Below are 21,389 nucleotides of genomic sequence, written 5' to 3' on the forward strand. Positions count from 1 at the left end.
TTTCGAAAGGAAATACAGAAGGCTATCAAAGCAGGGAGATTCAAGTATGTAACAATGGGAGTGGAGCACCAGCCGTTCCCAAAGGTGACTACTGCTGTGATCTCCCTGCGTTCTTCACAAGATACCCAAAGTGATGATGAAGAAAATATCAAGCGAAAAGAGCGCAAGCCTAAAGAGCGGGAACACGATCAGGAAGACAAATTCAAAGTTTGCGAAACCAGAGTGGCGGATAAATGGGATAAAGAAGATGGGTCCTTCAAAGTGGAATTGAAGGATAAAGCTGTGGTACAAGATCGAACAACGCGCAAACCACAGCCAGTCCATGACAAATGGAGCCGAAACAGAAAGCCTATGCCAATAGACAGAGATCCCCGATTTTCACGTATGAATCGTATGCAAATTCGTAATGCTAAACGCAAGTATGCAGCTCGGCATGGAAAGCGGGTAGACAAAAGGAAGGAGAAGAAGGAGTTGTCACCCAAAAGGAAAAGTTCGAGCGACCAATAGGAGTACTGGCAGATCGAAAAGCCTATCAAGAAGGCCAAGTGCTTTCGTTGTCAGTTCTGTAGACGGATCAACATTGATACTGAGATAGAAGATGCCGAGGAAGAGATTCTTGAGTTAATCTTCGGGTCATTTGCTCCAGAAGAAACGAAAGTTTTGCGCAGCAAGATAGTGAAGATTGATAAAGCCGGGTTTGAAGTCAGGATGACGGATATGCGATGGTTCGAGGAAGAAGAAGAGCCCATCTGGGCAAAGTTCGAGGAAGAAGAAGAACCGGAATAGGCGGCGATGACTGGTAATCCCCCACATATGGTTATTCCACCTATACCAGAAGGAGCAATCCCACACTTGAAACCATTGTATGTTAACGCTCACATTTGTGGTAAGTCGATTAACAAGGTTTTTATTGATAATGGGGTTGTCTTCAACGCTATGCCTCTTAAAACTCTGAGAAAATTAGGCAAAGGGATTGGCGACCTATCTCCAGTGGATATCAAGATGACAAGCTTCACAGGACAACCAACCAAACCAGAAGGGATGATGGTGGCACCTATTGAAGTCGGACCGAAGGTGATTTCAACAGTCTTTTTCGTGGTAGATGCCAACACTACTTATTCGGTCTTGTTGGGGCGAGATTGGATTCACGCTTCCAAATACGTGCCTTCTTCTCTCCATCAACATATCATGTTTTGGGAAGGAGATCAAGTATTTACTATGGAAGCTAGCACCAATCCGTTCGGCTCCACAGAAGGTGTGGAAGAGTCCGTGCTTTATTTAGAGTACGTACCGCCAATTTCACGGACAACTGTGGTAAACGAATATCCCTGGAAGGGCTGTAAGCTCACGACGCAGGGTTATGTGTTTCATTAGAAACATTCTTCTGCTTTATGGCTCTGTCGTTAGCCAAAAAAAAAAACTTTTATTTTATTTTAAGTTTAATTATGAAAGAAAGTAAATGTGAAAAGCAGATTAGGCAGTTTTATTTAAACCAATTAATGGTTAAATTACATAATAGTGAAGGTTCCAACAATAATGTTGGTGAGGGAGAAGGTTTTCGCTGGCCTGATCTCTTGGAAAAGATAGAACCTTCCTTGTCGACTCAGGATCCTCTCATTGAGTATAATGTCGAAACCGAACAGATACCCAAGATGGTCAGGGTAAGTGGTTTGTTGTCAAAAAACCAACATGAGCAAATTGTATCGTTAATCCGGGACCATATGCAGTGTATGGCATGGGATTACTCCGAGATGCCTGGATTGGCGCGCGATTTGATAGATAATAGGTTGCCTATTAAGAAAGGGTTTAAGCCGTATAAGCAGCCACCAAGAAGAGTGAGTCCAGAATTGATGCCCCAGATCAAAGAAGAAATTGAGAAACTGTTGAAGGTAGGATTCATTCGACCATGTCGGTATGCGGAATGGTTGGCCAATATTGTTCCGGTAACCAAGAAAAATGGAAAGATTCGAATCTGCATTGATTTCAAAGATCTCAATCTCGCCACTCCAAAAGATGAGTATGTGATGCCCATAGAGACATGTTGATCGACTCGGCAACAGGGCATCGAATTTTAAGTTTGATGGATGGATATGCAGGGTATAATCAAACTTCATTAGCAGAAAAAGATATACCCAAAACCGCGTTCAGATGCCCAGGAGCTTTGGAAATTTACGAGTGGACGGTTATGCCTTTCGGTTTAAAGAATGCTAGAGCGACCTACCAACGGGCAATGAATACTATCTTTCATGATCTAATCGGGCAGTCAATGGAAGTATACATTGATGATGTGATCATTAAGTCTACAGACTTTGACACACATCTAGTTGATTTAAAAAATGCTTTTATACGGATAAAACAGTACAACCTAAAAATGAACCCAACAAAATGTGCCTTTGGAGTTTCGGCAGGGAATTTCCTAGGGTTTTTAGTGCATGAAAAAGGGATAGAAATTGATGCAAACAAAGCCAAGGCTATTCTGACAATGCGGCCACCTCAGTCGGTCAAAGAAGTGCAAAGTTTGTTCGGAAAGGTAAATTACCTAAGGCGTTTTATATCAAATGCTGCAGGGAAGTTAAAACCTATCACAAAGTTGTTACGGAATAAGGCGGCCGATTTTTCTTGGGGTCAGAAGCAACATAATGCATTAGAAGAAATCAAGCAGGCATTAACCAAACCACCTGTGTGTTGGTTCCCCCAAGAGGAGATCGCGCCCTTCGGCTGTACGTTGCGAACAACTTTGATGTTGTGAGTAGTCTGTTGGTGCAAGAATGGGAGGATGGTAAGGAAAAAGGGCTATTTATTATTTAAGCAAAACTTTGGCAGGACCAGAGTTGAATTATACTATGCCCGAAAAGATGTGCTATTCTTTAGTTTTTGCATGTACTCGGCTGGAGCATTATTTTCTGCCAAGAGAAACCGAGGTGGTTTCTAAAATGGATCTGATCAGATTAATTCTGCACAGACCAACCATGCAGGAAAGATTAATGAAATGGGCCATCAGGTTGGCTCCTTTCGCGTTGCGACACCGACCTATCAAAGCGGTGAAAGGGCAGGTTGTAGCCGACTTGTTGGCTGAATTTGCAGGCGATGAATCATTGGAAAACAAGGTAGTGCCGTATATAGGCAGCAGTCTTTGGAAAATATGTTTTGATGGTTCTCGTTCAAAAGGAAAGTCAGGACCAAGGGTGATACTAGAAGGACCAGGAGCTAGTAAAATTAGTTTGCAGCTTCAAATGGAAGAGATGACTCATAATTCTGCGGAATACGAAGCACTGATTTTGGGTTTGGAAGCGCTTATCGCTAAAGGAGTACAATCGGTTCTAATTTGTGGAGATTCTCAACTAGTCATCAACCAAGTGTTAAAACGGTATGCTTGTAAATATCCTCATCTGCGTCGATACCGAGATTTGGTATTTCATCTGTTATACAAAATTGCGGAGGTAGTTTTCGAGCATGTACCAAGAACAGAGAATCGGTTGGCGAATAATTTGGCTCATAATGCCTGCCAACAAATGATAGGGAGTACCGATTCTGGGATTGATTGGAGAACAGAGATTATGGTGTATTTGGAATCACCAAGTTTTGTGACTTCTGTGGGCATTCGATTGAAAGCCTTGCGCTTCCAGCTTATTGAAGGGGTTCTGTATAAAAGAACCTTGAAGGAGTTTTATTGTGGTGTTTGGGGCTGAAAGAATCCATTAAAGTAATGGAGGAGGTCCATGGTGGAATCTGTGTGGTGCACCGAATGGGATTGAATATGCGGTGGGCTATCCATCATATGGGATTTTATTGGCCAAAGATTTTTTGTGATTGTATCAGATTTGCTAAGGGGTGCCAGGAATGCCGGAGGCATGGTCCATTAAATCATCTGCCAACAGTAGAACTGCAGACGATGGTTAAGCCATGGCCATTTAAAGCTTGGGCGTTGGATGTAATAGGGAAAATTCATCCGACGTCATCGAAGCAACATTCATTCATTTTGGTAGCGATTGATTATTTCACCAAATGGGTAGAGGCGGTTCCTTTGAAGAATGCGACGCATAAAGAGGTGATTGAGTTCGTGCTTAATCACATCGTCTATCGGTTTGGGATTCCGCACACTCTTACAACCAATTAAGGGTTGATGTTTACTTGGGAAAAAATTGTTGGGTTTTTGGCCGAATTTAACATCAAATTGCATCACTCTTCACCATATTATCCACAGGCGAATGGGTTGGCCGAAGTGGCAAATAAAATCGTTATTGGCATCATATGTAAAATGGTAGAAGAAAATCCAAGGAAATGGCACACATTGTTGTCTCAGGCATTATGGGCCCACCGAAATAGTAGAGATACTTCTACTGGATTTTCCCCATACCAATTAACGTTTGGGCAAGATGCTGTTTTACCTGCAGAATTTGTTGTGCCTTCACCCAGAGTGACTAATACAACATCGTGTATTGACGAGGCGTATGCACAAAGGATGTGGCAACAATTGGAAGAAGTGGATATAGATCGATTAAGCGCTTTAGATCAAGTGGTTAGACAGAGTGAGATCAGGGCGAAATACTATGGAAAAAGAGTATTCCCTAAGGTTTTTGCAGTAGGGGATTTGGTCTGGAAGACAATTCTGCCTACGTATAGAAAGGTGGATCAACTAGGGAAATGGTCTCCCAATTGGGAAGGTCCTTTCATCATTCATAAAGTGATTGGGAATGGAGTTTTTATTATCATAAATCAAGAAAGAAAGCTGGTACATGAAAATATTAATGCTAAGTATCTGAAAAGGTATTACCCTGCCTTTTCAGGACATTGTCATTAATTCTTATTAGAAAGTTTAGGAACCCTTCAACGGGTTCGAACCTATTAGGAAATGGTTCTCTAATCATCAGAAGGGTAGTGGTCTTCTTGGTCAGAGGTTTCATCCCAACTCGCAGAAACCATTTCAGGTTCTTCATCCAAGAGGTCGTCCAAGTCCAGGCGGTAGCGATCCCACTGATCCTGCATGTCTTGAAGATCTTGTTCGGTCCGGGCCTTGATATCTTGCAGAGACTGATTCTCTCGTTCAACAAGGACGCGCAGTCTGGAGAGTGTTGATCTTTGCTGCTGGAAAATGTTGTTCCAGCTGAGGTCTAGGAGAATTGCAGATACATGATGGTCTATTATGTCCAGATGATGATCGAGATCGGATATACAAGTGAGTATGTCGGTGAAGGGTCATAGCAGGTGGATATACGTTCCATCAGTAGGATCGTACGATGTATGGTTCTCCTGCCTCTGATGGAGAACCTAAATTTGAAGTCCAGTTGTTTCAGTACCTGTATCAGGTCTTCAGCATGATGACCTATGGGGTGTTTTCCTACTATGAATGGTTGGAGAGAACCTTGTCAGTTGGACGACGGGACGCGAATGCGAGGAGAAACCATTTTGAGTGATGATGCGGGGAATGATGATGATGTTGCAATGAGAGGTATGGAGTTTATATAGGTATTGTGGTATTTAATTGATGGTTTATTAAATGTGCAAAAAATATGGATCTTTGTTTTGATGTCTGACTTGGTAAAAGCGCAAGGAACATAGGATCTGTATTCTGAAAATAGCAAATATGTAAATTAAGTCTGGAACTCTATACAAATCACATTGGGGTTACATAGAAAGTAGGGCCTTTAAAGCAGTTTGGAGGTCGGTCCACTTTAGCTCCGACTTTGTGGACCGCCGACGCTGATAGGCTTCCTGATGTCTCTGGACGAGTCTAATTTGTATAGCTGTTTGGAGTTTCTCGCAGAGACTCGTTTGAGTTTGGCAATGTGCCTCCACCAGGCGACTCCCTTCCTGAATGCTGTCATCCAGCGATTTCAGTTGTTCTTGAAGGCGTCTAAGTTCTTCCATTTTTTGGGAGATCTCAGCCGCTAACGTGTGCCGCGCTTGTCGGAGTTCTTCCAGCTTGGCCTTGGCAAGAATAAGGTCTTGATCGACCTCTTTCAAGTTTGTCTTAAGACTGGCTGGATCAACAGTCGGTTGAGATGATGTGGCCTCGGATGATAGGGGGCGGATTAGGGGCAGTTCGGCTCGAAGTTCGGTGATCCTGGCCATCATCCGATCAAGGACGGGGAAGCTTCTGATTCCAGTTTGGGCTGTACCAACAAGGTTATTGCGACCTGGATTAGAGCCTCGAGGTCGGCTAAACTCAGGTCGGCAAAAGCCAAGTCGGCGCAGCATTCCACGATAGCTCTGACGGGAGTCGGAAGGTTTACTCGGGCCAAAATATTCATCTCTTGGGCAGCCTAGGGCAAAGGGAAGATGTTAAGTCAGAAAGATGTGGTGAAATCTTTACAATGTAAGAATAAAGTTTACCTGATTTAAGGCGGCCGTGGCTTCAGAAGGGGCCATGAGTCGGGACGTCATGCAGACGCCATAATGAGTTGTCGGGCCAGCAACCGACTCGTCCCCTGGTTGAAGACGGTGAGCGACGGCCGGCTCCATTCCCTAAACGAAGAAAGTTAAGCAAGGAAGAAGGGGAGAAAATTAGAAAATGTATAAGAAATAACACTAACCGAACCCCTTGGGGCAAAATTGACTGAAGCCTCGCCCGACTTCGAGGAGGAAATCTCCTCTATGTCGTGAGGCGATGGGTTCGGTTGGACTGGTTGAGGAGCAATAGGAGGAACCTCATCGATTGGTTGAGCGGCTGGTTGTACGGTAGCGCGGCAGCAGCTTGGTTGGGTGGTGCCACGAAGGGGTTGGGCCATTCTGCAACCTGGTCGGGTTCGGGCACCACCACAATTGCATCAGGTTCCTAGTTAGAATAATATACAAGAGTTAGAGGTTTTGTAAAAGAATCATATAGAAAGATTCTAGCAGTTACCTGTGATAGTTCCGCAACTTGGTCGGTGAAGGCAACGAGTTGGTCGGGCGTCGCCACAACCACATCGGACACTGGTGGTGGTAGAAGAGCAGGTGAAGGCGAAATTATAAGAGAAATTTTCCTTCTTCCCGATTCCTCCGGTTAGCTACAGAAAGAGAGTTAAGGTTAATGGTTGAAGTAACTATTCTCTTAGGAATATTGGGATATACTTACTTCGACTTGCAGGGGAGTTGGTTGTGTGATGGTCGGTTGACCAGCGATCGGGAGGTTTTCTGGAAGATCGGCTGGTTGAGCAGGTCGTTGTTCGGCTGGGGTCGTTGGTGTAGCTAACGGCTGATTAGCAGTCGGTTGGTTTGCGGTCGGGACCACGGTCGGTTGGTTTATGATCGGGACCGCAGTCGGTTGGTCTGCGGTCGGGACCGCAGTCAGTTGGTTTACGGTCGGGACCAAGGTCGGTTGGTTTGTGATCGGGACCGCAGTCGGTTGGTTTGCGGCCGACACCATAGTTGTTTGGTGTGTGGTCGGGATGGCGGTTGACTGAGAAGAAGTCAGATTGATAGGTGATTGCGCCGTAGTTCATTGAAATATGGTCGGTTGATGCTCAGTCGGGTGAGAGATAGATGGGGTAGTGGTTGGCGGCAACGAAGGGCCCTCTGGAATGGAAGTTGTTTAAGTTAAGTAGAGTTTGCAAGGAAAATGAAATATGGAAGGGAAAAGGACTTACTAAATTGTTTCCTCAAGTATTTTGGCATCCCGCTGGTATCCACTGGCAGAGATGCCAGGTACTCCTCGATGACCTACCTGTCAATTACAGGGGCGGCCTTCTACTTCTGCTTCTTTGCTCCGGATCCGCCTACAGCAGGCGCCTGCCTTTTTCTTCTCGGGGCAACGGCCTATCGAGGAGAGCCCAGTGCCAAGATTGGGGGTGGGGCAAGTTTTCCGACTAATTGGTCGGTCGTGGGAGCAATCAAAGACCAGGTGGCCGACTACCAAGCAGGAAACGCTTCGGTCGCCGAAGATTTTAAGTAGAAAGGTAAGTACGAATTAGAGGTGATATAGTCGGTGAGTTGGGAAACGTAGGTCGGGATAAGCTCAGGAATCACCAGCCCTTCTGGGCTTTGAGGTATAAGGTGAGGTCGGGCCAGTGGTCCCGGTATGCCTTGACAGCAACCGAACTGTCGAGCTAAAAATTGGGGCTGATAATTGTAAGTGTAAAATAATCTGCGGTTTTTCTTGTCTGACCTTTTACTAGAAAATAGAGATCGGGGTTTCATGGCGGAGTCCCAAGAGAAAGGATAGGTCGGATGAGGAAGAGGATCGGGATGAGTTTGGGAATGAGATGTGTCGGGATGAAGTAAAAGAAGGTCAGTTGAATATTGTATAAGAGTTTCGTAGACATAGAAGCGGGAATTGCTATGGTCCTCAGTCTGGATTTGGGCGATCATAGGGTCGGATGGATAAAGATAAGAGGAATTAGGGGTTAATCTGGCTAAGGCATAACCTATGGACTTGTAGGCGTTTGGGGCGATAGGAAGTCGGCCAAAGAACGCAGTAGGGAAGTACAAACGGAGCCACAATTCCAGGAACCAGAATGGTGCCGAAGCTGCAGTGTCCGCTTTCTTGGTATCGGTTAGACGGGTGCTCACTCGGGTTAAATCCTGAAAGAGGTTAGCCAAAAAAGGGTTCCCAATGAAAAAATTGGCCGCAAGCCAATTGAATAGCCAGATCGACTTGGGTAGAGAGGACGAGTTTGGAAGGGGAAAGAATGATGTATCTGTAAAGAAAAGAAAAGAGATTCAACCAAAACATCCAACTTCGAAACTACGAAAGAGATTTCAAAAGGAAAAAGTATACCTGCAGAGGCAGAAAAGAAGGAATGTTGTGTGTTCCAGTTCAGAAACAGAGGTGCCATCCTTACCCTGATATTTGTTAACAAAATTAGACCAGCCTCTCTCTTTCTCAGGGAGCTTGGCAAGGGCCCAACCAGCATGGTTGGGTGAAGGCTCTCGACCCTCAAAGGAAACCAGAACAGGATCATCGCCTACAATTGGCAAATGTGCAACAACGGCCACGTCCATTAGGGTCGATCCGATAGGACTGGCAAGGATGAGGAATACAGCCATCTGAGAATGCCAAAAGGCTGCCATCGCTAGTAGGGCTTTGTCGTGAAGATAAAGAGGCTGAGTTGAGAGGAGAATGGCTTTGTCAATGCCTTGCTTTTTCCACTGTTCTTCAAAGTGGGGGAGGAGCCTCGCGTGCCGTTTATGGTAGGCGTCTTTTGGATCAGTAAGGTGAGTTTTGATACTGTCCAAAAGACGTTCTGGTTTGAACGCAACATCGTTGACGATTATTGGAGAAACCTGAGAGATGACGGATCTCATACGATCAGCATCTTTGGTGGTGGTGCGGTAAGGGCTTATGGTAGGGGTGATGACCCTCGAAGCCACGGAAGGCACTGATGGGTCAGCCCCATCGAAGGGAAGAGCAGGGACGTATTGGTTAGCCATTCGAGTAGAAATTGCAGAAGATGAAGAAGCAGAGGGTTTTTGGGAAGTTGATCGCTGGAGAGAGAAAGGAGAACTTCAGGATTTTGAGGGCGTGAATTTGGCTGGGTTAGAGAAGGGTTTTTCATAAACCCTGTGATGTGACATAATACAGTGTAATGATAGCACTGTGTTACAAACCCTTAAACGTCGCATCTCACGCAGTTCAAGGAGTGACGTTTAGGAGTTAGGCGGGAGGAGGCAAGTTGTTGAGCACAAAAAAAATGATGCATAGGGTTTTCGAGAATGGGCCTACCAAATTAGGTTAAAGTTTGTTCGAGTTTAATGGGCTTTCAAAAAGTCCGAAGATAAACGCTGTTAAGGAAAAAGCTTCCTCGGGAGAAGGCAGAGATCGGGTGTGATAAGGTCGGGCACGGAGCTCAGGCATAATAAGGTCGGTGCAAAGATCGGGCGTGATAAGGTCATGCACAGAGCTCAGGCATAATAAGGTCGGGTGCAAAGATCGGGTGTGATAAGGTCAAACGCGGAGCTCAAATGCGATAAGGTCGGGTGTAGAGCCTAGGTATTACAAGGTCCGGTGCGGAGCCCAGTCGCGCGTTAAGATCGGACGTGGTAAGGTCAGGCAATGAGGTCGGACTTGAGCAGGTCGGGCTCGGAGGTCGGGCGTGATAAGGTCGGGCACTGAGGTCGGACGTGATCAGGTCGGGCTCGGAGGTCGGGCAAGGAGATCAGTCGTAACAAGGTCGGGCACTGAGGTCGTACGTGATAAGGTCGGGCTTGAAGATCGGGTGTGATAAGGTCGGGCACTGAGGTCGGACGTGATCAGGTCGGGCTCGAAGGTCGAGCGTGATAAAGTCGGGCACAGAGATAAGACGGGATAAGGTCAGGCTCAAAGTCGGGTGTGATAAGGTCGGGTAATGAGGTCGGACGTGAGCAGGTCGGGCTTGGAGGTCGGGCGTGATAAGGACGGGAACTGGGGTCAGATGTGATCAGGTCGGGTACGGAGGTCGGATGTGATAAGGTCGGGCGAAGCGAAGTCAGGCAAGTCAGGAGGTTAAACAAGGGAAGGACGGGCAAGAGGAGACGAAGCAGCAGATGTATAGGTCGGGCGAAAGAGCAGTACCTGGACAGTCGAGGGAAGTTTCAACCGATGAGCGAATTTGAAGGCACGACTTGGTGAGTCGGTTAACATACGTGCCAACAGAAGAGGGCTTTCTGGGCGGTTGACAGCGGTTGCTGTAACCGATCAGACGGCGGTTCAAACCGTTTCTTTAGAGGAATATTTAAGGATTGGGGTCAGCAACTGGCAGGGTATCTTCAATCGACATCAAATTCAAGAGAATTGCTTTTGGGGATCACCACTTTATTTTCCAGTCTATAGTTTTATTTTCCTATTTTATTTATGTATCTACAGTGTTTAGAGATTCCTAATCTTATGCACTAATTATATCAAATTCAAAGATAATTTCTTATTTTCGGATTTTAGTTTTTATTGTTGAAAAATCGCATCAACACAAGTTTTGCCTCTGTTTGTAGAAGTTTAAATCAAGTTAAAAAGGAAAAAAAGAAAAAGATAATGAGAGATTTAACTCAATGTTTCAAGACTAAAACTAATAACAAAAACTCATATATTATTATTATTATTTAATTATTATTATAAAAATATAAAAAAATAAATAATAATAAAAACCCATGACTTTGTTCATCCAACAAAAATTTTTTTAACACAATTTTCAATTAATAATTACATAAATTATAAAATGTTTATAATCTACCTATATAAAAAAATTCAATAATTTAACGCAAAATATTATTGTTATATTACTTATATATTTTTATGGTATGTAACATAAAGACATCAAATTAAAACACAAACTCAAACCACCAAAAAAACACACCCATTAACTTTAAATTCTTCGATGTTGTTGCTTGATATTAGTTGTAGTCTGTTTGATTGATGATTGCTAAAAGATATTTGATATATTTTCTATGTGTACATAGCTTTTGAATGAAATATATAAAGCAATATTCTTAATCTCTCAGTTTTCAAGAAAACATAAGGTAACATTAAGAAATAAAATTATATGTCTCACAATCATACTTTAGGTGTGATTACAATCCAAATCAGAAACATAGGGATTAATAATATGTGTTAAGTACGTTTCAAAATTTTCGGTTGCTTCACGTATAGTTTGTGTAGTAAGAAATGCAGGAAGTGTTTAGATGTTATAATTTGATAAAACACTAATATGACCATTTGCGTCTGCTTATTTTCTAAGATATATTTGAAGTAATAAATAATTTTACTCTAATCCTCAGTTATTTGCAATTTGAAACTCTTGAATTAACCCTAAATAATTATTATTTTTGACAAAATCGAAATTACAATTACTGGTGCTTAATTTATTTTTGTAATGATATATATATCTGGTGTGAAAATAAATATTACGAGTACATCTTTGGTCCTTTTTTTTTAATGGAGGAATAGGTTATCATCGTATTGCAATGGATACATTGGAGGCATATTAACGGGTCCATTCAAAATAAAATAGTCTTCTTGAAATAAAAACCTACTTATTATGATATGACAAAGAATGCAGATTCCTCAAAGCGACAAAGTAAAATAAAATCCATTTGTTCCCCAAATCCTGATCACTGTAATGAATAATTTAGCAATATTTTTATCCATTTATGATTCACATCCACGAGACCGTGGTTATAGTGTCGATTAACCCTACTCAGCATATAATAATCGTTCATACAAAATATATACCACAATTAAGTTTAACAATTAAAAAAATTACATATCAATATTACATAAAAACACATGATATGAAATGATAATATATCCAAACATTGTCACAATTGATTTCAATACAAGATACATATTAACATTAATGAAGGACATTGTATGAATTGTGATAGTAATTTATACATCACATGCCATTTTAATTCTAGTAATTCATTGAAAAATAGTAATTGTTTATGAAATCAGCATCTAACCAACAACCTACCCACCGTCATATATATGAAATTATTTTTTTTATCTCTATATATAATATATTGTATCGTAGTGCAATCCTATGTCATTCATATTTTTGTTTACTTTTTTTTTTTTTTTTTTTTTGTTTACTTTTATTCATATGTGGTCTAATACATGTAACAATTAAGAAATTTAAAATTTACATATTTGAATTAAAATGACAAAAAAGTAAAAAAATTATGCTAGTATATATACAATTTTTCAAATTTAGAAATATTATTTAAAAATTATCAAAAATATATTCCCCTTTGAGATGTGCCAAGTGTTTATTAAATCCTAGTTATGTCATCAATTAAATTTGAGACACACCAAAGTGAAGTTAAAATAGGATTTTGAATTTCAATATATACCAATTTCTTCCAACCACTTACAACCCTAGTTATAAAAAAGGAATTGGTAACCAATGTAGAGTAGTACAAATACAAAGGAATAATGTATCTTGATTAATACAATACAATAGAAAAACATCCCTAGCCATGGCAATTCTAACTCTACCCTTCCCCACCACTACCGCCACCCGGCCACCGCGACAGCCCATTGCCGCCATCATGAAACAACCCACCCCGACCTTGCCCCGCCCTAAAACAACCTACTCAATGACACAAGAAAAGATCGAAATATTCAACTCGCTCGAGCCATGGGCCACCACACACCTCCTCCCACTTATCAAACCAATCGAGAAATCCTGGCAGCCGAGCGAGTTCCTCCCCGACCCAACCCGTCCCGAAAAGGAGTTCATAGAAGAAGTCCGGGCCCTACGCCAGCACACTGTCGGGCTTCCCGATGAATTCTTTGTTGTGTTGGTTGGAGACATGATCACCGAGGAAGCACTGCCTACGTACCAAAGTATACTGACACTATGCGACCCAAATCGCGACGAAGACTTCAACAAAAACCCATGGTCTGCTTGGATAAGGGCCTGGAGCGCCGAGGAAAACCGGCACGGTGATTTGCTTAGGACTTATCTGTATCTTTCCGGCAGGGTAAACATGGCTATGATCGAGAAAACTGTGCAATACCTTATTGGATCTGGAATGGTAACATTAATTTCATTATGTATTTAGATATTTGTACTTTGTGGTTGTGTTTACTTTGAGGAATTCATTTTCTAGTATGTATGTTATTTTCTTTAACCTAATCACATGTTTACTTTACAAGATTTAAATTTAAGATTAGTTAAAGCGCCCCATAATAATACACTATTCAAGAATGAATAAGGCCCAGTGGTTGACCCATTAAGGGGCTCTACCCCTACCTCTACCCCTATCTCTACTTTTATTTTTATTTTATTAAGTATTTTTACTTATTAAATAAATATATATAATGAATAATTGAATTAACAAAAAATATATAATTCAATTGTTTGATTTTTAACAATTTTTTTTTTTTATAATCAAAACTTATATTATTATTATGTTTTTTAATTTCAAAACATAGATATCCTAATATTTACAACATATAGCAATATATATAGTTATTGATATTATTGTAATTTATTATTTTGTAATATAATAGAAATATAATATATAGTGTTTCATAGAAAGAAAAAAAAATTGAAAGTCTTAAAAAAAAGTTGTCATCCCTCGAATTCTTTCTCGGTTTTGCCACCGACTAGGCTCTCTTACGAGACAAAAATATGATATTTTTCAGATATAAAATTTTATTTTTGCATCTTGTAAATAGTATGAAAAAATAAGTCAAAAAGTAAATATATAAGTTTTTATTCTCATATCTCACATATTAGTCTTTTTTTTTTTTCTCGGAATCTCAAATAATAGTCTTTCTTTTATAGTTGTGCGTGCACAGGTTAGGTATTTTCTTTTATTTAGGTACCCTTAAATGTATTTTGAAATTTTGAATAGTTTTTGGAGGATTTAAAAATAAAAAAACATGTTTCTGATATGATTGTTCGAAACGTAACAATTTTAATAAAAATTATATTTTGAATATAAAAATAATTATTATTTTTTAAATAACTATTAACGAATAATGGAAAAATAAGTTTGAGAACGTAAGTCAACAAACCATTTGGTTTTAGCATACTAAGATCGTGTATTCCTTAGTTCAGTTTATAAGCATATATATATATACATTAATTCTTGGCAAAACTCTTAACATTTATGTTATGTGTTCATCGAACATGTTAAATTTTGAGATTGATTGTCCTGGCAGGACATTGGTGTGGAAAATAATGCTTACTTAGGGAGTGTGTACACGTCCTTTCAAGAACGGGCGACATTTATATCCCATGGAAACACGGCAAGGCAAGCCAAGATACACGGCGACCCGATTCTTGCAAGCATATGCGGGAGCATTGCTGCAGATGAGAAACGCCACGAGAATGTGTATGTTAAAGTTGTCGAAAAATTGCTTGAGATTGATCCCAATGATACCATGATGGCAATAGGTAATATGGTGAGGAAAAGAATAACAATGCCAGCCCACCAGATGACCGACGGCCATGACCCTGATCTTTTCAAGCATTTTGCATATGTGGCGCAACGACTTAAGGTTTTCACGGGTCATGACTACATAGATAATTTGGAGTTCATGATCGGGCGATGGGGGCTCGAAAAGCTCGAGGGATTGAAAGGCGACGCAAGATGTGAGCAAGACTTCGTCTGTAGTCTCCCACCTAAGCTCAAAAAATTGATGGAACGAGACGAGAAAAAGGCCAAGGATCAACAAAGGTTGAAATTTAGTTGGATTTTTGATAAAGAAATCATAATTTAGCTTCAAATTTATATAATATAGATGAAGTAATTAATGTTTGATATATATCTATATATATAGATCAAATATAGTAACCATAAATCAAATAACTTGTCATGTAGATAAAAAAACAATGTATTAAGTTAGAAATAGTATATGCTTAATGCATGTAATGATCTTGTGGCAAGCCTTAACATATGTTGGACATGATATAATTTCTTCCCCAATTATCATTAAGAAATTAAAATAAAAATCCTATTATGTATGATTCGAAATTATAGAAGTCAAATAATTATACAACAAAAAACATGATGCAATCTGTTGGATATACGGGGCTCGCAATAATTGACAAAAAGAAGTTCAATGCCTCCGAGTTTACTATATAGCGGTTACTATGAAATTAAACCTAAGGAGATTCACACAGCAAATAAACACGTGGGTGTCTTGTGGTTGTGACGCCTATGTGCGAATGAGTACAAGCCTATAATTGGACAAGTGCCAAAACATACAAGAATAACACATAACGTTTGTTAATCCAATTTGTTGTTTAAACCTATATTTGGAGATTCCAATTTAAGAGTCAATTACTAAAATCTAACATCAGGTTTACAATGACTCAAAATTCCAAACAACGTACTCCACAAACTATTCTCTAAATAAACTCTCTTTGTTTCACCGAACATAGGAAAACTGGTTGTTAAACGACATTAACAACACCGGTAGGCACATTGTCTAGACTCTAGTTATAGTAAATTATGATTAACGGTCCAATAATGATGCATTTCACTACTTTAAAATACAATTTTGAATTCTACGAATAAGTGCAGTGGGATAATAATCAAGTTTGCTGTTTTAAGAGACTGTTGCATGGCCAGACGCACAACACAGTCAATTGAATAATTCACCTATTTTTTAAGCATAAACTAAATGTAAAGCAATCGAAGAAATCATTTTTTTCAGAGATTGTGATATGCATGTTAATTGTAGTAGCCTAAAGAGGAGAATTTTTTTAATTACTTCACAAAATAAAATAATAGAACAATCACTTTAAAGAAGTTTACAATCAATTAAAAGTATTTGTCTATAAACGAAAGCGTCTGGCTCAAGGAATGGTATAAATTTAATAAAAGTAATTCTTACTAGGCTATCAATAAATTGGTTATATCAATAAAGTGTTACAACCAATTTCTACTTATACTATAGGTAGTCAAGATAGGATTGTTAGGTACTCCTAATTAAGGTAATAAACTTGAGTACATTCCTAGAATATATTTTTAATCTCCCTATAATTTAGAAAAACTCAATTAAAACAATTCCTACCCAAAAAATGCAAATTAGATTTGATTAAGTAATATCCCATAATGAACTATTCAACTTAGATGTCATATACTCAAATGCGGATACAATTACATATCTTATATTTTAATTGATTGTCAATTATTAGATTGAAATAAATATTGGTACCAAAATATCCAATCATAACAATAACTCACAAATTAGACAAATATTTTAATCAATAAGAATATATATAGAACAATAAAAGAATATCCAGAATACATATACAAACATGTTGTCATTCATCGAACTAGAAAAGTGAATTACTCCATAATCTAACCGAAAAGACAACAAAAGAAAAATTAACCATAGTTCAAGGGTGAAGGAAAATTCTTCTCTCTTGTCAAATCGCTTCCCAGTCTATCTTTGAATTTGTGCCGTGCACCACTCTTCCCACCGTAAATATTTTTTTTCCTACCCTTTTTTTTATAAGGTAGGGGCTTTTCGGCCATTTACCTAATTTATTATGTCTACAAGGAAGTCAAGACGAGATATATGCAATCCTGAAATTTAGTATTTAGTTTTATTTTTTCTCTAATATTCACTGATTTTCCTATGCTATCCTACATATCATATATTAACAACAAATTAAGATTAAATTAATCAAATAATATTTGCAATATAAATAAATCACACAAAGTTTGTAACTATAAATTCCCTCACAATTAAATTGTTGTTGCCCTTAAGCATGGATTCGTAATCACATTAGATTTAGTATGACAAAAAATCTCAATTCTACAAAGTCAATCGGAAATTAAACATATTGTGTCAAGCAACCTCATAGCACTACCACAATTTTGGAAATTGGCCTCGAAAAATTGGTACGGAATTTGAACTACTTCCAAACCTATTTATTTTTGCGTTCTGACTTTCCATCAGAAACACACCAGAGGGCTAAAACTCGTCGCCCTTTTTCAGTGGACTCAGAATTTTTGAGACTATTTTAAATAGCTTCAGAATTTTAAAGACAAAACCGAAGCTGCAAACTTTTATAGGCGCGTGAGGTTATATTCTTGATTGTCTTGGAATTTCCGAGATCATTTTTTTTTGTTTCGGGTTTTCTAAAGCAATTTTTAAATATTTACCAAAATAATTAAATTCAAAATTTGTTCACCGGAAAAATTCTGGTGAACTGCAACGCCGGATTCTCCCCCATCCTATAACAGCGGCGGCAGAGAGCTTCAATTCCGGCAGCAGTGGAAGCCGTTCCGGCAGTGGCTCCGACGGAGGAGTGGCGTCAGACTTCTCCGGTTCCGGCTGAGAATTCATTTCTGGTGGTGGCTGATCCGGCGAAGGAGTGGCGGCTGGCTTCTCTGGTTTTGGCTGAGACTTAGTTTCTAGCAGCAGAAGCTCTAGCGGAGGTGTTGTCATAAAAAATTACCTCCGCAAGTTTAATTGAAAGAGCCCGCCATAATCGATCTGTTCGACGGGTTTCCCGGCATCCTCAAGAAAGGATACGGGCTATCTCGTGATATCAGAATCATCTACGAATCAAGGAAACTACGAATAACTAATAATGCAAGGAAGAAGCTAAAAATTGGAATTTTAATTGATAAAAGCTGGAAAAATAAATTATATTCTAGAAAAAAAAATTTGCAGAAACATAATGCAGAGAAAGATTACGAAGAAGAAGGTGAATCTCGTGTACAATATATGCCTGGAATGTTGTTTATTTATTTTGAATCTTTTTGGATAAATTTTTATCCCTAAATATTCTCAACAGATCCAACCACATTCCCCACTGCTTCTTAGCCGAGTCTGAGCCTTCACAACTTCAACTGGGCTGCCTGCACTTCCAACTGGATCTTCCGCAATGGGCCAGACAGGTCACCAAGTCTGCTTGTTGATCTGGGCTAGCTATAATCGGATATTCAGCCATGGATGACGCTGGGCCGGAGATCGTCTTCCTTGGGCTGCCTTCATGTTAGGCTGGTACCAATTTATTATTTGAGTGTGTACAAATGTCCCCCACAAAATTATCTGGACACAAATTAATTTGTAGTCTGGATAATTTTGTTAAAAGTTACTCGGCTTGTCCATCTGCTTTTCCTCATTCCACAAGATCGTACTCAATCACGCCTGATTGTGCCTTTCTTCCAGCTCCCAAAGAGAATGATAGAATCATTTAAGATGTCTTCCATTGATGAATGTCTTCAGCTCATCTCCTTCGGGCTCAATCAATCTATACGCGTCATTATGTAAATTAGCCGATATAATAAATAGCCCTTTCCATACGGGGGACTATTTTCCGAGCCCCGCATCTTTAGGACCTTCCGGAAGGACGGCCTTCCATACCATGTCTCCTTTCTGAAAGATCCGGAGCTTTACGTGTTTCCGGAAGGTCGATTCGGCCTTTTTTTTATGTTGAATGCATTCAAGAGCTTGCAACCTCTCTTCATGGAAGGCGTCGAGCTCTTGGAGCAAGGTCTGGTCCTACTCTCTCGTCGAAAATTGGTTCATCTTCAAAATTTGGAGAGAGATACTGTAATTTCCAATAGAAGCACAACATCATGGTCGTAAGTCAGCCTATAAGGAGTGCTCCCGATTACCGAGGATTTGGCATTCTGATATGCCCATAAAGCCTCTACCAAAGTATCATGCAAGCCCCTCGGGTTGTCCCCCAGCGCCTTCTTGATAATGGAAATCAACATTTTTTTGTTGCCTAGGCTTTCCTGTTAGCCTGAGGGTAGTACGGAGAGGAATGGAGCAGTTGAATCCCGTATTGGACTGTAAAAGCCTTGTCCTTTGCGCTCTTAAATGCGGTCCCTTGATCGGTGGTTATCATATTAGGAATGCAAAACCTGTGAATAATGTTATTCTTAATAAAATATATGACATGATTATGTTGTACCTTGGCCAATGGGACAACCTCCGCCCATTTCGTAAACTAGTCGATTGCTATGAGAATAAAGGAAAGCCCCTTGGAAGATGTAGGATGAATCTTGCCGATAATATCCATCTCCCATCCACGGAAAGGCCAAGGTTTGATAATCGAATGAAGTTTTTCCACAAGGACTCGTTAAAGTTGTCCATGGCACTGACATGCTGGACATCGCCGAGCATAATCCATGAAATCCTTCAAAATTCGTAGCAAAAAATAGCCGTATCTGAGAATCATCTACTTTAGAGCGGGTTCAGCCCTATAGGCACCTCCAACACCTTTGTGGACCTCCGCTGATATAGCTCTCCATCGATTGAGATATATTTTAAAAGTTGATGGCGCATTGCTTTTGAGGTGACCTTCGCATGAGCTGTTAGACCTTCTAGTAGCGTGGTTTGCTAGTCTCGGCCCTAGGCAGCCTGTAGACATTCGTATCCTGGCCGTACTTCTTTTCTTTTAAATCTAGAAGCCCACTGCGTGAAGTCATTTTCCTCTAAATTCTCTTCTCATGGTATATTCTCTAGTGTCACCTTCGAGAGCTTCTGAAGAAGGTTGTGGGCTTCTTGAAGAAGGTCATGAAGTCGTGGCTCATTGCACTTGAACTCCTTAAGTGCTTGACGAATAACCAACTGAGAATTTTCTCGAATAACAACCTTTTTGGCATCTTTTGCGACCAAGAATTGCAATGCTAACAACAGCGCCTCATATTCAGCTTGTTTGTTCATGACACCTTGCGGAAGTTGGGGGCAAAGCGCCATACTTTTCCTTTTGGATTGGAGATCACCGTGCTTACTCCAGCTTCTCCCGAGGTGATGGACCCATCAAAACTCACCAGCCATGGTTCCAATCCCACGTAGTCCAAATGAATGACCTGAACTATCCCAGGATGTTCGGCCAAGAAATCTGCGATGATCTGTCCTTTCACGGCCTTGAAGGGCTGGTATTGTTAATGCGAATGACGCCAACTTCAACGCCCATTTAACTAAACAGCCTTAGAGGACTGGCCTGTTTAATAAATAGCATAGAAGGTCGACTATTCATTTTACTTTAGTTTCAACCGGCATCAAATAATACTCTAACTTCATGCATGCATTATATAATGATAAAGAAATTTCTCGATACACAAATAATGAGTTTCAGTATCATTTAGTGTCTTAATAAGATAATAAATAGCTCGCTTTCAACCTTCATCGTCGTCCTGGGCAAGGTGGCAGCCCATTGTGTCATCCGTGGTGGCTATGTACAGCTTAAGCTTCCTTCCACTAATTGGTGGCTTGAACACTGGAGGTGATGATAATGACTGTTAAATCTGGTCCAGGGCTTCTTGCTAGGCTGTTCCCCACTCAAACACATCTTTTTTCCCATGCAACAACACCGAGAAGGCCTTCATTTTTCCGGAGTGTTGGCGATGAACCTCCTATGATGATTGACCTTCCCCATCAAACTTTGCAGCTCCATAATGTTGCATGGGGGCCCAAGATCCTGGGCAACCTTGGCTTTATTTTCATCGACTTCGATGCCCTTTGGTGAACAACAAAACCCAAGAAATTCCCTACTTGTACTCTGAAAGCCCAATTCATCGGGTTCATTTTAAGGTCATGCTGCCTTATCCACATAAACGCCTTTCAAACGTCCAGAAGATGATGATTGAATACTCGGGAATTCACCACCACATTGTCTATGTATATCTTCATGCAAGAACCAATCAAGTCATGGAACATTGCATTCATCGCCCTCTGGTAGGTCGCTCCGGCATTCTTGAAGCCGAAAGCATTACTATCCATTCGAAGATTCCAATTGATCCGGGGTAGCGGAAGGTTGTTTTATGGGCGTCATCCTCGGCCAAATATATTTGGTTATAGCCAGAGTAGCCATACATAAAAGAAAGGATCTTGTATCCGGCCATAGAATCCACGAGCATGTCAGCAATGGACATCATGTATTTGTCATTCGGTGACGTGAAATTGAGATTCCGGAAGTCAATGCATATCCGGATCTTCCCATTCTTCTTCACAACTGATACAATGTTGGAAATTGACTCCGGGTACCTGCATGTTCGGATAAAGTTAG

At 40.4% G+C, this 21,389-nt stretch overlaps 3 protein-coding genes across 3 annotated transcripts; all 3 read left to right on the top strand.

Annotated features, from left to right (window-relative positions):
- The first annotated feature begins 2,933 nt into the window (after window positions 1-2,933).
- LOC127257703 (uncharacterized) lies at window positions 2,934-4,117 on the top strand. The gene is made up of 2 exons (XM_051284172.1): window positions 2,934-3,643; window positions 3,820-4,117. The coding sequence occupies exons 1-2, from the start codon at window positions 2,934-2,936 to the stop codon at window positions 4,115-4,117; spliced, it is 1,008 nt and encodes a 335-aa protein (XP_051140129.1).
- Window positions 4,118-4,258: 141 nt separating this feature from the next.
- On the top strand, window positions 4,259-4,801 carry LOC127257704 (uncharacterized). The gene is made up of 2 exons (XM_051284173.1): window positions 4,259-4,664; window positions 4,788-4,801. Exons 1-2 carry the CDS (start codon window positions 4,259-4,261, stop codon window positions 4,799-4,801), a joined length of 420 nt encoding a protein of 139 aa, XP_051140130.1.
- A 7,916-nt stretch (window positions 4,802-12,717) lies between these two features.
- LOC127257668 (stearoyl-[acyl-carrier-protein] 9-desaturase 6, chloroplastic-like) lies at window positions 12,718-15,276 on the top strand. Its single transcript, XM_051284129.1, has 2 exons — window positions 12,718-13,428; window positions 14,564-15,276. The coding sequence occupies exons 1-2, from the start codon at window positions 12,868-12,870 to the stop codon at window positions 15,122-15,124; spliced, it is 1,122 nt and encodes a 373-aa protein (XP_051140086.1). The 5' UTR covers window positions 12,718-12,867; the 3' UTR covers window positions 15,125-15,276.
- The last annotated feature ends 6,113 nt before the right edge of the window (window positions 15,277-21,389 follow it).

Source organism: Andrographis paniculata, unplaced genomic scaffold (genome assembly GCF_009805555.1).
Source record: "Andrographis paniculata isolate CXL003 unplaced genomic scaffold, ASM980555v1 Contig58END, whole genome shotgun sequence".
NCBI lineage: Eukaryota > Viridiplantae > Streptophyta > Magnoliopsida > Lamiales > Acanthaceae > Andrographis > Andrographis paniculata.

Excerpts from the sequence above, each read along its gene's own strand:
- LOC127257703 (XM_051284172.1), top strand. The coding sequence starts at position 2,934 with ATGGATCTGATCAGATTAATTCTGCACAGACCAACCATGCAGGAAAGA. Across the intron at positions 3,644-3,819 it reads CAGCTTATTGAAGGGGTTCT|ATTTGCTAAGGGGTGCCAGG; the intron begins GTATAAAAGAAC and ends TGATTGTATCAG.
- LOC127257704 (XM_051284173.1), top strand. The coding sequence starts at position 4,259 with ATGGTAGAAGAAAATCCAAGGAAATGGCACACATTGTTGTCTCAGGCA.
- LOC127257668 (XM_051284129.1), top strand. The coding sequence starts at position 12,868 with ATGGCAATTCTAACTCTACCCTTCCCCACCACTACCGCCACCCGGCCA. Across the intron at positions 13,429-14,563 it reads ACCTTATTGGATCTGGAATG|GACATTGGTGTGGAAAATAA; the intron begins GTAACATTAATT and ends TTGTCCTGGCAG.